The sequence below is a fragment of the Bactrocera tryoni genome, chromosome 1 (genome assembly GCF_016617805.1).
Source record: "Bactrocera tryoni isolate S06 chromosome 1, CSIRO_BtryS06_freeze2, whole genome shotgun sequence".
In the NCBI taxonomy this organism is placed as follows: Eukaryota; Metazoa; Arthropoda; class Insecta; order Diptera; family Tephritidae; genus Bactrocera; species Bactrocera tryoni.
In genome coordinates, this window is record NC_052499.1 from 86,823,603 (window position 1) to 86,841,265 (window position 17,663).

Genomic DNA, 17,663 nt, shown 5'->3' on the forward strand with positions numbered 1-17,663 from the left:
AATCAAATGTGAAAAATATTAATATTGTTGGAAAATTTCAAGAGTATTATTTATTAGATTGATTTTTTTAAATACAATTAATCTTTAAAATATCTTTATTCTAATCCAGATTTTATATAGAGTGGCATCACATTTAGAGTGGCCAAGTTTTAATATATTTAAGTAATGACATCGACAATTTTAACTTCTCTTGTTTGATTTCATTCACTTGTAAGTTTATTCCAATTAGCCATTACTAGTAGAGTTATTAAAATGCAATGGAAAATAATTTATGTCACAGTGGGCACTACTAGATTCGATGAACTAATAGAGGCAGTGACATCTGCTAACGTTTTGAACGTTCTACAGCGACGAGGATGTCAAAAGTTGGTCATCCAATATGGTCACGGTAGCCCAGTAAAGAATACAAGAAACATTCTTCATGATTATGGTATAACTATAGAACAATATGATTTCAAGCTTGAAGTGCCCAGGACTGATATTTTGAATGCAGACCTCATAATTGGTCACGCTGGAGCAGGAACTTGCATGGACATACTAAATCACGGTCGGGCGGGGATTATTGTTATTAACGAAAAGTTAATGGACAATCATCAAAGTGAACTCGCGCAACAATTGAGTGATGAAGGATACCTATATTATTCCAACATAGAAGGACTTGCTAAAACAATGGAATTTGCTAATTTAGCAGACCTAAAAGCATACGAAAAGAGCAATAATATGAAAAGCTTTGTAAGATATTTGAACGAGATGCTGGCAGCATAGTTGTAATGGTGGTACATGGGTAGATTTGTTAAATTATATATAGATTTTATTATACTTTGAATGGGAAACGCAGAACATAAGTATTTGTTTATACATGTATGCATGATTTTTAAACGTTATAGTAAAATTACAAAATGATAAAGAGCATTCCCATTTAGTCCTCTATATATTCGAATGGCTCTGGTGGCTCTGGTTCCTTGGCATCGTCATTCTTCGGTCCGTAGGCAGCCACTGGTTCAACCAGTTCTTGCTCCGCTGATTTGCCGGTGTGTTGCAGTACAATAATGCCGCCAATGGTAACATCTTTGAGGGGTATATAGGATTGTGACTCGGCAACGCTGATAACTTTTAGCTGCTGACGAACAACACGAGCTGGATTCTGTAGTATCTCAAAGTTCGGTTCAGGTTCTTTCTTTTCCTTCTTCTCTTTTTCGTCTTTCTTTTTATCACCAACATCCTTATCCTTTTCTTCCTCCTTTTTCTTTTCCTTTTCTTCTTTTTTCTTCTTATCATCTTTTTTCTCTACCTTCTCATCAACATCCATTTTCTTATCGTCCTTCTTTGAGTCCTTGCTGTCCTCGTCGATCTCCATCTTGCTATCTTCCTCCTTTTTGTCAGCAATTTCACGACGTCTTTGACGGGCAGCTATCGAGAGCACAGCAGTGGCCACTTTTTCTCGCTCCTCCGATTTTTTCTCTTCCAATGGTGCTGGATAGGCATAAAGAGATGGTTTTGCAGCGGATTTGAACTCCATTTTAGGCATTTTCAGGTCCGAATTCAAGCCAATAACGCATGTAGGAGTAAAGGCTAAAGACAAAGAATGGGCCAACGGGAACCAGTACCAGTATTGAGTGAAAACAAGCATTCCCACAACAGCTTGCAAATTGGTATGTCCAGTGCGAGATTGCAAAGACAGCGTTGCATTGCGGCCACCTCCATCAATAATGCCTAAAAATAGAGGTTATTATTGTATACGTAAATAAAATTGAAATTTTTAATATAACAAACCTTGTGCTAAAATAGCACCGAACTTGGCCATAACATCTTCGTGCTTATTGCTGATCACCTCGGCATACAGTTGACGGAAGAAACTATTCTTGGGGCAAGTCTGGTCGGTATGCTGTATTAGAATCATAGCTGATGCAATAAGGGCGCCTTGGCGAACGAAGTTAACGGGATCGAATTTAACCATAGGTTCCAGAAGACCGATTGCCTCACGTAATCCTGTGCCTGCACAAGCAATACCCAAAGCCATAGCAGCACCGTAACGGACATGTGGGTTATATGATTCAGCGAGCAAACTTACAACGGATGGACATTGCTCTGGCGTGCGGAAAAGAATAAAACCGATTGCAGTTACCGCAGCACGACGGACATCATCGTTTACATCAGAAACTGCGACATGCAATAGTCGTCGGATAGCTTTATTGCTGCCGGTACCATTATATGCCATCGCAATGGTGTACATGCCGGAACGACGCAATACAGGATCCTTATCAGTGGATAAACTGGTTACCAAGGGATCTGCCTCCTCTAAGCGAGCAAACATAGTCAATGAGATACCAACTGCCAACCCACGCAGAATCTTCTCGTGTTGAGTTTCTTGAGCATATGAAACCATATCCTCAATAGCTTGGGCGTTCTTAGAGCCCAACATTACCATACCCATGGCAATACCTGCGGCCTCACCAGTAACGGCATCGTCTTGATACAAATTAAATTTCAGTTGCTCGTACAAATCTTGGCGATGGGTGCCCATAGCTGCAAGACCCAATCCCAAGCAGCCACCATGACGTACATTCTCATTTTGAGCATCTTTTAATTGTTGCAAAAGGTAGTCGATGATGTTTGCACCATGATTGGCATGGATCAGGCCTAAGGCATAGAGACCACCGCCCTCGGAATATCCAGAGCTTGGACCAGTCTCTTTTGGCAAGTAACTCTGCATAAGGCCTAAAGAATCCTTTTCGTGACCGCGATGGATGACACCTAGAGAGGCTGTGGCTGTCAACTTTGCCCAATTAGTTGCTCTTGCCAACCAATCTAAGTTGTCTCGCAAAAATTGGTCCGATGTTGTACCAGCATGCATGAATGCATTGGCGATAACGGTAGCAGTGTGACAAATAGAGACACGGACAGCTTCCTTTGTGCCACGTAGGATTTGCAAATCGGCGTGATTGCTGCGAATCAAAAATTGTAATTGCAGATCAATAGTGACTTCTCCGGATAAAATGGAGATAAGTTTCTCGATATTTTTCTGATGAGCCTTTTCAGAGTCATTTAAAGACTCAATTGTCCTCTCGATTTTCGCATCACCTGTTAATGAAATAACCTTATCAATTTTAATTACAATTATGAAAAATATAACTTTACCTTCTGCATCACCTGCGGTATCTTCCGATTTTGGTTTATCATCACTGGCGGTTTTAGTTGAATCTTCAGTGTTTGTAGAATTTGTGCCCTGTGGCTTAAATGTGGACGGCAAAGCCGTTGGGATTGGTGCTGTTTCTTTTAGTGCTTGCAGAACTTTTCCTAAAAATTCTTGTGTTGCAGATTCGTATAAATCGAAGGCAATTTGATATGCCATTAAATTATTTCCTTCCACTGAGGAGCGAGTTAGTTTGTCTAGTACTTCAGCGACAGCCAGAGGATCTTCCAAAAATATCAAGCACTGACACATATTTACGTAGTCTGGTACACCCAAATCACGATACAAGCCTACTAAACAACGCAGTACTTCATTGCGGAATCCACGATTCTGAATCAAAGACATAGTGACATTGTATGCATAAGCTAACATGCCAGCAACATCATCCGACTTCATAATAGATTGTTCAAAAATATCCATACGACGCGTTTCCAATGCAATACCCAAAGCTTGACGATATTGACCGTCATCTAAGCATCGTTGGATCATACGGTTGACAATGGCTTCTAGGCGTGTATCAACGGCCTTGGCTTCTTTAGGATTTTCAATGAATGCTATTCTTTGCGCAATGTAAAAATCGATACATTTGGCAATTATAGTTTCGGTATATTCATTGCGAGCATTTACGTCGAACAAGTCTCCAGCGCCTAAGGCGTAGGTTAATGCGTCTTCGAATGATCCCAAATGATAGAATACCTTAGAAGCTACCATGCCTGCTAATTTGTTTTCAGGAAACGAACGATCTTCATGGAGCATTTCAATTTTTTCTATTGATTCCGAAATCTCTGGCCAAAATTCGTCTACAATGTTATCAAGCTTCTTCAGGGCAAATACCTTCAAATCAGGCATTGGCTCATCCAATAGCGAGATGATACCAGCGGCGGATGTTAGCGTCATTGTAGTTGTTGGTTACTGAAAATGGCAAGCGACACATAATTAAGGTTATGTTTATAGAGTGTAATTTCATTGAAACAATAAAATATTTTGTATTTCTGTATGCAAAACTTTAATGAAAGACTCTTTATACGGGTGGAAATTTCACAAATATTTTTGAGTTAACCAGAAAAATGTGTATCCATTGAGAGAATTAAGACTTTTGAAATACTTTCTTTTCCTTAAATAGATTTATTTACGCACCTTTTCAGTTCCTCCAATAAGTATATTGCGTAGACGTTATTTTCCAATAAACTTCTTAAAATTTATATATCTTCCGCACACAAATTAATATTTTCCAACTCGTTTGAAAATATTTAACACCAAATGACAAAATTGCAAATCACTACTGTCAAACTGGTTTGCTTGCATGTCATCTAAGGCTTGGGTATGTTCAGTGAATCATTTCATTATGTATTCGATGCTGCCATACCTTAGTTAGAGATGCTCCTTACCTTTGTTTCAAAAAACAGAATTGCTTTAAATTTTTGCTTCGTTACTATAATTTTTTTGAATATAATAAAATTGGGCATCGCATAAATGCATAGGTCAAGTTTATACCTTCGAAGCTTATATAAACTAACTACGTAAAGCTAGAAATCTGATATAGTGAGTGTGAGTCGTTCTAGTATTACTAGTGACTCTGTTGTATAAATCTGTTTAGCGATATCTCGAGCTATATTAATTTCGAAAATATCTTCTAAATTTTGAGAAAATTTCACTGAAGATTCGATTATTATCAATTCTCAATCAATTACTGTTAAATAAATATAAAAATATATTTATGTATGTATGTATTTATGGCAACGCTATATATAACGGAACACTGAAGGAAGCGGAAATTAATTGAAGTACTTATGCATAGTTACTTATAGTCTTAGGTAGCGGGTAAAAAAAGACAATTACTTGAGATTGCGTTTTACTCGCCACGCACTTTCCAAAATGAAAAAAAGATGGCGTGCGAATTCTTTTTGCAGCAAAGCTCAAAAGGAAGATAAAAGTCGCAACAAGTTAACCTACTTTCGGTGCAACAACGCACACGCCATTTACATATTCCATCGTTGGCTGCACGAGAGCTGCCGATGTAAAGCAAGAAATCAAAATCAAGTTCATTGCACTGACACCGGCTACAATTAACGGCGCGAGGCTTGTCCAACAGCGTCATCAACGTCAGCGGCACCGCTATCAATGCACAGCATATTGCCTGTTCAGGTAAGCTAACTGAAACGTAAAGCTGTAAGTTGTGGGCCTTAAATATTTTGTCATGCTGTCGCCGAGCCAAACCGGCTCTGCGGACACGCCGTCTCAGCAGCCACCGTTTGCACCACTTTTTCCATGTTTTGACGCATATACATACATACTTTGGGCACATATTTATGTTTTTGTATTTGTGTATATTTCAGTTTAGTCAAAAAACTGTGCTCATTCCGTATTTTAACTCCAAATTGGCCGTCGCCTGCTACGGAGTGCACGCGGAAAGGCTGGCCGGCAGCGTGCCGCCGAGGTAATAGTTTGCCAATTGCTAACACTGCTTGCGAACATATACATACATACATACATACACATAAACGACTTGTGCGTGTTTGTATCAACTTTTTGTCATAGCTCACTTGAGCAGACTTTACAAGACGGTTTTAATTACGTCAAACCTCTTGATTGCGTCCATTGTCAAGGTGAGTGCGTCACGTTCAATGCCTACTGCAATCAGTTGATAGCGACATCCACGGAATAGAAATTAACTTAGATGGAAATGTTGATGCCAACGCGGGAAAATTTATTGCCGTTCCATGTTTCTTCAAAGAAAGGAGCTCGGGTGGCCTCACGCTGGAAGTGTTTGATGAGAGTTGTTATAGCATGAAGCAATTTTGAAGTTGTTCAGAGTATTGATTTGCAATTAAAAATGTTTTGTTACAATATTTGTGCAAAAGAAATCCGGCAATGCAGCACAGTGAAGTCATTGAACATCGAAGAGACAAACTCTTGTGAGTTATTCACTACGACATTCATATTTATTCATGAAAACAACTTAATTAAAGTTATAAGTCCACTAATACCGCGAACAAATTTATTTTTTTATATCATCACAACACCAGTTGCTGAAGCTAACTGCTCCAGGACGAGTTATTGCGGCTTGATTTAGTAAAACTGAACTGCAAAAGAAATTCCTGAAGTTGAGGATATTAATATCCGAGAAGTCCTCCACAACGTAAGTGAATGCCAGCTTAAGGTTCAAGTGTTCTCCTGCACAGTTTAATTCATTGTGGGAGGCCTACAGATTTCTTCCATGATATGTTAACGGCATAATTATATATTTATGTTTACCTTTTAAAATAACTGATTTCCATACGTGTGTGCCCTTATACATGTACTTTTATTTTGCAACGTTGTGATGTGAATTATAATCAGCTTCTAAAATGTCTGTCAAAACTCGGACCATGTCAGCTATATAGATTCACATGAATGTACATATGTTATGTATAACATATACACCAAAAAATATACATACATATATGTAGGTGTATTTCCAAACAACACTTCAAAAGTTGCTACACAATAGAGTTTATATGATTAGCTAGCTGTTCTGGTGTGGCATGGGGCAACATCATAACATAACTTCTACGTTCAACCATCAATTCATTCATTCACTCACCCAACGCATACTGTAGAGCTTTGTATAAATCTAAACACTTTAAAATTAAGTACTTCCGCCGTGACGTTCGAAACTGCGGTGAGCTTATATCACGCGTTGTTATTGCTGTCAACACAATAGTGCCTGACTTATGCATATAGGCAATTTTCACAAATCTACTACTTGTTCACATACGAAAATGAAAACAAATTTACCTACTCAAAGTAAACACACACATGCTTACAGACATATGCAATTTAGTGTTTAATAAACACATGAATTTATAAAGGGTGTTTTTTAGACGTAGATAATTTTTTAGACATTGGAAAATTGTCGTTGAAATATTGAAAAAAGTTGATTTCACAACTATTCGGCAAATTTAATTATCGAATTGTAAGAGTGTGAATATTTTTGGCAAGTTAAGGTTTGAATGGAAAATTGGTGCTCAATAGAACCGTAAGGATGACTTAATACGACACAGTAACGGCGGCTAGGCCTAACATAGTATTCCAAAACGCCCAAGTGTTGGCCATTTACTTGACATAAAATAAAGTATACACACGTGTATACTCTTGAAAAATCACCCTGTATAAGTGCACGGGTTCGCACGTAGACTTGTCAGAGCTACTCCGTTTGATTTATGCTTTGACACACTTGCGCACATATTATTTTACGAAACACATACATACATACATATATGAATACATACAGATACGAGCTTACAAGTATATACATATGTATGCTAAAATGTAGTGACTAATTGACTTTGCTTAGCGCTAACTCTAAGCGTCAGCCGTTGCAATATTTATTATGCGTAGTTTTTGTTTTTGTTAAATTCGCCTCTACAAACACACACAAGCATGCATACAAACATACATGTGCACTTGTATAATTTGCACTGAAATTAATCGTTTGATTATTATAATTAATTATTCTTTGGCAACTGATATGGTTTCAACAGTTTCGCTTTTGAATTATCGTTAACTTAAATTACTCAGTGAGTCACTCGTCGCTTCGTCGATGGGGCTCTGCGTTTACAATTAGCCGGGTCAGGATACATATATGTATGTACAAATGTAGTTTCTTTTTCGGGAGTTCACTGACACCTTTGCCAAATGGCTCTCGTGAAATTCCTATGTCAGCCATATTGCTCTAGTATTTGGGAATCTTCCTGAACGACGAAAAAAGATCTAACGAGTCACTATACGGCAATGCAGACCTGTGGCTTTAGAGTTCGAGTTAGAGTAAGGACTTAGCGGTAGATGTTAACAGTTAGACAGTTTTTTGTGAATATGAAAAGAAAGAATAAACATAAGACATAAACATAATAATATTGTTTAAATAAATAAACACGAGCTAAATATAACATTTTGAAATAAATTGCTTTTAAACAAACATTTTGTGTAATAATTTGTTTTTCTCTTAACTCGACTTAAGCTACTCTTACATACAAATTGCCATACAAAATTATATATATACTTACTAACACAATTACCTGATAGAATAATAATTAACCCTGGCTCAAGCAACAGTCAATGGTGTTGACCTAATTATAAATTGATAATTTAAATACGATATCTTTACAAGTAGCATTCACTAGTGGCTTGAACAACGGCTCTCGATGCGGGTTGAAAACAAATTTTTGTTCTGTTTATTATTCTAACTACGTACTACTATGAGCAAGAAATAGTAAGACTTTCTTCATAATTTTAAACTTTTTAATTTATTCTTCAAAAGCTATGCGGCCGTCCTCAAAGTAATCCCCCTTGGCCGCAATACACTTGTGCCAACGTTTTTTCGAATCCGCGGAAAAGTTATTAAAGTGTATTGGTCTTCAACGCGCCTAGCGATTGATGTTTAAAGTCTTCAAATTACTCAAAACGGTTTCCCCGAAGCGGTGGTTTGAGTTTGCTGATTAGCCAGAAGTCACACGGAGCTAAATCAGGCGGATACGATGGTTGCGCTACGATATTGGTTGAAAATATGGAGAAAGACTTACAAAGAGTCAATGTGGTATGTTAATGTGCCTGATTGATGCAAAAACCAAGAAAAGTCGACCCATAATTCCGGCTTCTTTTTACGCGCATAATGGCGCATAACGCTCAAATAGTATTCCTTGTTGACAGTTTGGCCGGTCGGAATGCACCTTTCAACACAATCTTGATTTTTGATGTGGTATTTACGGCTTCGGCTCACCTTTTGTCACGAACAAATTGAGTGATTTTGGAACCAATCGTGCTTTCACTTTCCTTAGGCCCAAGTGATCTTTCAAAATCGTTTCCACTGATCCTTTCGATATATCCTCGATGCCAGTAAGATCTCTGACTGTAAATCGTCGCCTCTCAAGCACCAATTCCTTTATTTTATTTAGTGTTGTTCATCAGTTGATGTTGATGGCCGTCGTTGAAGGTCTTTCTAAAATTCTCTACGTTGATTCCGCACACAAAATTTAATTGAACTTGCTTTTTGTATAATTTCACTCATCGTAAAAATTGCCGATTGCACTTTATGTACTTCAGAAAGACTAGCGTATACAAATAACGAATGATTATATTGATGTAACATTTGGCACAGATGTCACTGACAAACATACTAACCTAGAAAAACAAATATTTCGACGAATGGCTTTTCGCGCAAAACTTAAATTAAAAAGCCTTACTATATTTTGTCCACAGTGTGTATAAAAAAATTCTAGTAGCACCCTCCCTCTCGGCAGGCATTCAGAGTCGGCTTAAAACTTGTATTTCCACAGGTTAGGGGAAAGAGAAGCGCAGCCAAGTCTCAAGCAGAGCAGCAACCGTTCATTATTACACCTAAAATAACAATAACAAAAATATGAAAATAGCTACATGCACTTAAACAATAGACACGATTAGTTAAAAAAGCTTGTAATTCATACTGTTTTTACATATTATAATTCCTATGCAATGAATAATATAGTAGGCATTTACATGTCATATTAACGTTGCTTGCGATGCATCGTCTCAGATCGCAGAGTGAAAAATATGTAAATAAAATAATAAAGATATGTCTACTCAACCATTAATTTATAAGTGCATATAACTAATGTTTTAATAATTTAATGATCATCTGAAGTCTGCTTAAAGTTGAGAGCGATGTTATCTGGAAGACCAGAGATATTAGGAAGAAAAATGATATCCTCGTGGGGTTCAAAAATGTAATGGTCTTTTGAATCACAGAACTGGATAGTCCCACAAAGCAAGTAAATGATGATCCATTTGGAGGTTCTCTACTTTTTAAAGAAAAAAGACTGAAAATTCAAGTTTAGTAGGGTATGTTTATTATTATTCCAAAGAACATTCTTTGGCATTTATTTTTTGAAGATTACCTCTTTCAAATGTTGGCCGCGGCTACGTCTCAGATGGTTCATCCGTTAAGACGTTTTGGTCGAAACGAGATTGACCGCATATACTTCAGACTTTACATAACACGTCCCCACAGTAAAAAGATTAACGATGTGTTATCACACGATCTTAGTGGTCAATCGACCGGCCCAAAATGTGAAATTATCTGCTTACCGAAGTGTTCTCTCAATAACTCTTTTGACCGATGCGATTTGTTAGAAGTGGCGCCGCCACGTTGAAACCAAATGTCGACGAGATCACGAGCTCCAATTTCAGGTATCAAATAGTCGGTTGGGATGGCCTTTGGCAAATTTTGTTTTTTTTGGTTTCGACTCATTCACCATTGTTAAACATTTTCGATATCATATTCATAAAGCCACGTCTCGTCAATAGTAATGACGAGTTTGTTGAATGTAGGGTCCTCACCTACGTTGTCCAGCATCTTTGTTACAACCTCAACTCGACGTCGTTTTTTTTAAGATTCAAGTCTTTTGAAGAGTTGACACACTACTTACCCAACATATTACACAAAATAGTTGAGTCTATCTATAAGAGATGTTGAGATTCGGGTGCTAACACGACGATTTGCAAGTTTCTTTAACTCTTTTATATTTATCATCATTAGATCAAGTGGATGGACGGCTCGCATGATCCAAGTTTTCGATTACTTCACGACATTAGTACCACGCATATACTTGTGACTTGTGTAGACTCCCTCAAACACAGACAAACCTTTTCTATCGTAAATAAACAGCTGACTAGTCCGGTTCAAATTTGATCAGCTGGTAAATGTAGTTTTTAATTATGCTAAACATTTTCAATGAAATAATCTTTCGACCACTTTGTGATGATTTTATTTGAATAAGCTAAGAAAATAGAAAATGGTCAATAGTCAACCTATTGATTTATGAAAACGTTTACCCAATAATGCACAAACGATATGCGAGTACATACATACATATGTATACGTACTAAGTATGTGCATCTGCACGAGAATCGCCGGAATACCATAAAGTTCTCACGCGACATCGATCGCAACAGCGACGCTGAAGCGCCGGCATAAATTACTCTTCGTTGTTTGCGCCGCCGACCGCATCTCGGCACGTTACAGTGCTGAAGAAAAACGAAACTGGTTCCCCGAGGCGTTGAAATCGAAATGCGAAAAACCAGCTACAATTGCGCGTTACAGCGGAAAACTACAAGTATCTCTATGACTCTGCCATGCAGCGGCGGTGCACTTAATTTTGTTGCTATTATTGTTGTAATTGCTGCAGCTGCAGTGCAGCAGTGAGCATTACCTGCGCAGATCTTTGAAGTTCACAAGAAAATATCTAGTCGGATGAGCTAATGACTTTCAGACGGACCTGCTGGCAACTTTATTGTTGCCTATTCGCTTAAATGTAAGCACTACTGTAATTGCATTCTGAGCGCGCAGCAGACAATGACCGCTCTGCAAGTATGGCGCATGCGCGCCGGCCGGTCACAAATCTCTGCTGATTTCTTGACGGTGACTACATTGTTGAAGAACTGTGTTCGTGTACAAATGTTGCCACTGATCGCAGCGACATGTATGGGCAGCTTTGTATGCGGATGAATCCATTTTGGAATCAGCGGCTAAAATTACCTTCTATAATCGGCAAGAAGCGAGAAATGCTGTAATTGAAATGGAAAATGCTGCAGATCACTAAGAATGCCAAGCAAAATGGCAAAGGGGAAATTGCATTTGGGTGAGTTGATTTTACTTTTAACCAGGATTTCACCTTCAACCCATTATTATAACTTAACGTGTTGGTATGTACATATGTATATATGTATGTATATGATATAAGTATGTTCTTTTAATTGAATCTTCTCCAACATTTTACTGTCATTTTCAGTTTAATTACGGCTAGAGAGAAATCCATTATTATTGTTCTATTATTTATTTACACATATCTCACAAGTTTCGAGTTTACGTTTAAGGAGACTTTTTTCCCCCTACAACGGCGAACTTTCAAATATAATAATGTCACAATAATCTTGCCAGAAAGCCTGCCAAAGAAGAAGAGGAAGTGCACGCTAGTGAAGAAAGTTCTCTGAGCTCTATTCACTTGGGATTGGCCAGAAACGATTATTTTATATATGGCTCAAACAGCTCATGACTTCCGGTCTTAGACCAAGTGTCCTCTGTGTAGCCAAAAAACATCCGTTTGAAGGCGAGCTAAAGTGAGAAGGCGAAACATTCCTCCAGAAGGCTGTGTGTTGGGTTTGGGACGCGCCACGTAAAAATACTACCAAAATAAGAAAACAGCCTCGGATAACGATGAGCTGTACGAGATATACGACTACATTGACATAGTTCAGCGGCTACGTTGGCTAGGTCGTGTCATCCGAATGGATGAAAACACTCCAGCTCTGAAAGTCTTCGACGCAGTACCCGAAGCGGAAGCCGAGGGAAAGCAAGACCTTCACTCCGGTGGAAAGGAGGCTAAACTTGGAATTAACAACAAAGAAGAGAAGAAAAACAAAATCACGAGACTACAACGCACTTTCAACTCAACTAAACCCCGTCTCGAAACTATTATATCCATCGTTTCTTCATTTCCAAATCGTCTCCGACTATTTCCGCCTCACATAATGATCGGAAAAACGCCGTCCTCAAACATTCCAGTAGGGTACAATATTAAGCGCTGCAATCACATATAACTGCATTTGTGTATGTATGAGTGAAAATGTATAAATCCTCAACCGCTACTGAGTTTTTTTTATTGTGCCACCTTTTCTTCAGACGCACTTATCATTCATTATTATCTTTGTGCTTTCACCACACTATTTATAGTAGACAGTCTTATAAACAAACACTTGTCTACATCACCCACACGCTTATTTGCATTCATAGATTTAAGTGCCGGCAGTAAATCTTGAAAATTTACTATTTTGCTCTTTGTATGTACTTGCTGAAGTGACATCTCTAATGAGTATTTACAGCCCGAGCTCTCTCGGCTCACTATATTACTTGAAGACACTTCGCGGCGCTAGTACTTGTTATACCCTGAACATTTGGCAACGAAGTTTGTTCCAGAAAGGTTCTTCTGAAACCCTTTAAAGTACATATAAAAATTATCCGCCTGACGGGATTAGCCGATTTAATCATGTTCGTCTGTCTGTATATATGGGATAGTACTGTTATTAAACTAGTCTATTAGTTTTTGAGCTTTTCATGAAAATGTTCCTCTGTCGGAACTGCCGATGACGGCCACTATAGTGTACAACTACCATTCAATCTGCCCGATCGAATCCCCGAACCAACTTTTGCCTTACAAACAGGCCGAGAAAACTCGGTTTTATGCTATAAAAAGTGTGTCTGTGGAGGGTATGAAGCTTCGGTGCAGCCAAAGCTAACACTTTTTTGTTTTAATAAAAATGTATAAATAAGCACATATCAAGTAAGACTCATAGGGAACACAAATTTTCAAGTTTATTGTTCGGAATATACATGCATATAATATATAATTTAGTTGGGAATGTTTATTTTAATTCGAAAGGACATCCTTTGGCATTTCTTTTCTGAAGATTATTTCTTTCAAATGTTGATGTCGGCAACGTCTCAGATGGTTCATCCGTGGAATCGAATTTTCTATAACTCGTTCGAGCATTTTAACTGATAACTGGCGAATGTCACGCGTGATGTTTTGCTCTAAGGCCAGAACCGAAGCGGAATTACCCTCATAGACTTTAGATTTTACATATCCCTACAGGAAAAAAGTTTAAGGGCGTGATATTACACGATTTTCTTGGCCAATCGACCAGCAAGTGGTTGAAACAAAATGTGGCCGAGATCACGAGCTTCAATTTCAGGCATCAAAAAGCCGATTATCATGGCGCGATAACGGTCGCCATTGACGGCTAGGCTCTCACCGGGATCATTTTTCAAGAAATATGAACCGATGATTCCACCGGCCCACAAACCATATCAAACCCTTGTTTTTTCCGGATGAAATGGCAGCTCTTGAATTTCTTCAGGTAGCTCTTCGTCTCAAATGCGACAATTTTGCTAGTTTAAAACTCATTGAGCCAGAAATGGGGCTCGAAAACGTCGGATCTTCTAGGAAGTTTTCAAGGCGGCTGCTATATTTTTTTCACTGCGTGCTGCACGTGGTCTATTCGGCCGAATTTTTTCCAATAATTAATGATGGGTCTCAAGATGTAGAGATAAGTACCTCTACTTGGATCACCCGTTATGTTAATTCATGCCATGGAAGCTTGAAATTAAGTTCGTCCTCATTGCATACCGTTGCAAGTGAGATTTGTTTGTTGTATAAGACTGGCAATTTGCTTTAGTTTTTGCCCACATGTTTTGAAGTGCTTAAGTTACCTACAAGTGGCAGACACCTTCCCGCTACCAACACTACAACATTGCTTGCAACAATTTTCATTTTCACTGAACTTATTTTATTGTGATTCTTCTTTTCGAAATTGGCACAGTGGGCCAAAAGAACTATTTTTTATGTAAAAAAATACATTTTATAGCCATAAAGTCTAGAATTTTGAAACATTTATATTCCTTCAAAAATATTTAAATTTTATATCTGCTTAAATTTGATTTTTATCTCGGTTGCCTACATATGCCTTTTCTTCATTTCATAAAACATTAATTTCCGATTGAAATTCTGTCTTAATTGATATAAATCAAAAGTTTTAACAAAGATTTTCTAGTCAATATTTAGTTGCTTCAGATTTCAGTCAAATATTCGCGAAAAGAACGATATGAATGAATAACATTCATTTTATAAGTTTCCGGGTCACCACTGGTATTTTCAATATGGGAAAAAATTTAATTGAATTAAGTTGGACGAATGAAATGTACAAAAAAATTAGAATGAAAATGACGCACAGCTAATGCCATTGCTAACAATACAAAAATTCAAATTCACTTGTATTAATGGAAATCATCTTTCTAGAGCTAACCGCAAAATCGAATTATCGAAAATTCTGTTGCAATATTCGTTTCTTGCCTTCGTTGGCTGCACATTTACTCACACTCGAATGGCCACTGCGGGTTAATGCCTCAATTTCAACCGCTGCATGAACGCGCAGACGTCACAGTGCAACAGAGGAGGCGTCGCATAGCCTAAAGACTCAATTTGGTGCAACCGAATGGGAGTGGTGGTGGTGTGCCACTCAGCATTTGCTGCTGCGGTCGGCCGCTCGGGTGTCTTTGCCGGGCGGCGGCAGGGCGACGGAGCCATCGCCCAGACCATAGTCAACGCTGTAATCGACACACAGCCGCGACAGTTTCACGCTGGATGCGCATTTCGAACAATTCAAGACATTCGGTTGCTTGTTGTTTTGTGGTGGAGCAATCAAAAGTGGTTAACATGACTAAAAACAAATCAGGCAGCAGTGTGCGAGCAACTACAACAAATCGCATTAAATTTGCTGTTCGTGAATGTGTGAATTGTTGGCAGCAGTGCCATTGCGGCGATGTTGCTCGTGGGTGTTCCGTTGCCGATGGTGCTGAACGGCGCGCCGACCGACCTAGACCCACTTGTGGTGTGTGCACAGGCAGACACATATTGATTGCTTATTCACCTACACACCAATGCATGTTTGTGTGTGTGTGCTTGTTACATCCGCATATAAATGCAGGCAAGTGATTAGTATGTATGTGGGGCGAGGCGTCTATTTAAAGACAAGCAAATTCGTTTGGCCTCCGGTGCCGTGCCCAGAACTGGCTGAGTCGATAAGGCAGAGTCAAGTTGGCGCAGCGCTTTAAAATGTACAAATTGAATGCAGGAAATTACCACACTTGTTGCAACAACTAATGCAACTGCCGCGTCAGAATTCCCCAGCGGTGCGCAATTGGGAAAATGTTGTTGGTGTTAATGTGGCTTTGAATGTTGTTGCCACTTTTGCTGCTACAATTCTTTTGTTTCATGTATGCATTTTCACAAGCTTACACTTTCCTACTTTTGTCTTTGAAAGTGAAAAGTGTGAAGTGTAAGAGCGTAGCGGAAGTAATGCGCTGCAGCGAACTCCAAGCGCCATAAAAATTAATTAGCCTATTTGGTAAATACGCGATGTGGAACCTTTATTTTGGTAAACTGCTTGAAAAAATTATGGAACACATGTTAAGATATCCGTTGTGTCAAAAGAGTACCCGGAAATTGTAAATAAAACGCGAAATATTTAATTGCTCATCAATATTTATTTTGCCGCCTTCAAAATCATCACCACCAAATGTAATATGTAAACTTGTGGCAACGATTTTTCCAGACCTCGAAACAATTTTCATAAGCACTTTTTGAGATGACTTTCAGCTGCTTCAGCGAATTTTAATTTATCTCTTTGATTGACTGAAAAGCGGCAATTTCAGTTAGTGGAACAAAAAAAAATCATGTTCTCACGTAAATGCCTCAATACGGCCTAATACAACTTCTTATTGATCGTACGTCCCTCCGGAATAAATTCCTGATGCACCAACTTACGAATATCAAAGAAGAAAAAAAAAAAATAGTCATGACCTTGATTTTTGAACGATCAAGCAAGTCCAAGGATTTGATATCCAAAATATCCACTGAAATCATTCGAACGGACTCGCGAGAGATGGCGGGCTCTCTTTCCATTTCTCTTACATTTGCGTGACGATTTTCAAGCACCATATCCTTCACTTTTTTAATATTTTCATCAATTGCAGAGGTCGTCCAAAACGAGGCATGTCTTCAACGATCTCTCGTCTTTGAAGGCTTTGTAACGCTCGTAGACTTGTGCTTTAGATAAAACTAAATCACAATAAGCCTTTTTCACCATTCGGAACAATTTCGCATACGAAAATTTTAGACAAATTCTTTGTTCGATATTTTTATCTACTGTAAAAATTCCAATTATATTTTTTTCGAATAGCTCTTGCCATTTCCGGTTTTTTTTTAATATATCTTCGTGAAAATTTTATACAGGATCAGACTTTAATATAGTACATTAATACAATTGCTTTTTATAAAGAGATTTTAATTGTGTCGTCACCATTCTAACCAATTCGTATCCATTTAATTTCTCCTTGACCCTAATGCTTTATTTTCCATAGGGACACGTTGTCATTATCAAGTTTCTACAGTTATGTACTTTTAAAGAAGAGCATAAATATTTAAAATCTTACTTTAATCCAAAATGATAGAAAAAATTTCTCTATTATCTCTCTGGGATCCACAATACTCTGCTGGTCGTGAAAACGAGTCTTGCAGCACTTTCCATTTGCCGATAATTTAGGAAGAAGAGCTCCAAACATCCAGCCAAGCCTAAATGATATATTCATGTGTATTTGTGCCCATATGTATGTATGTGTAAGCTTCGCTTCAATAGTTTTGCTAATGAAATTATGGTTAAGTACATTTTCTCAAGCAATTTAACACTTAATTTAATTTTGCAAACGGCTACCCAGTAGACTACATAAATATTATATATCACAACCATTACGTATGAATGTATGTATGTATGCACAACACGTTGCTGGTGCTTCAAAAATGTACTTGACCAGCTTCTTGCTTGCATTATTAACGCTATTACG

The 17,663-nt window shown here is 38.2% G+C and overlaps 2 protein-coding genes across 2 annotated transcripts; one reads left to right on the forward strand and one right to left on the reverse strand.

Annotated features, from left to right (window-relative positions):
- Positions 1 to 178: 178 nt before the first annotated feature.
- Positions 179 to 912, forward strand: LOC120771737 (UDP-N-acetylglucosamine transferase subunit ALG13 homolog). Its single transcript, XM_040099911.1, has one exon. It carries the CDS (start codon positions 253 to 255, stop codon positions 763 to 765), a length of 513 nt encoding a protein of 170 aa, XP_039955845.1. The 5' UTR covers positions 179 to 252; the 3' UTR covers positions 766 to 912.
- Positions 790 to 4,468, reverse strand: LOC120771733 (26S proteasome non-ATPase regulatory subunit 1). Its single transcript, XM_040099897.1, has 4 exons — positions 4,331 to 4,468; positions 3,139 to 4,105; positions 1,774 to 3,081; positions 790 to 1,713 (listed from the first exon to the last, which is right to left on the reverse strand). Exons 2-4 carry the CDS (start codon positions 4,088 to 4,090, stop codon positions 920 to 922), a joined length of 3,054 nt encoding a protein of 1,017 aa, XP_039955831.1. The 5' UTR covers positions 4,091 to 4,105; positions 4,331 to 4,468; the 3' UTR covers positions 790 to 919.
- Between the last annotated feature and the right edge of the window lie 13,195 nt (positions 4,469 to 17,663).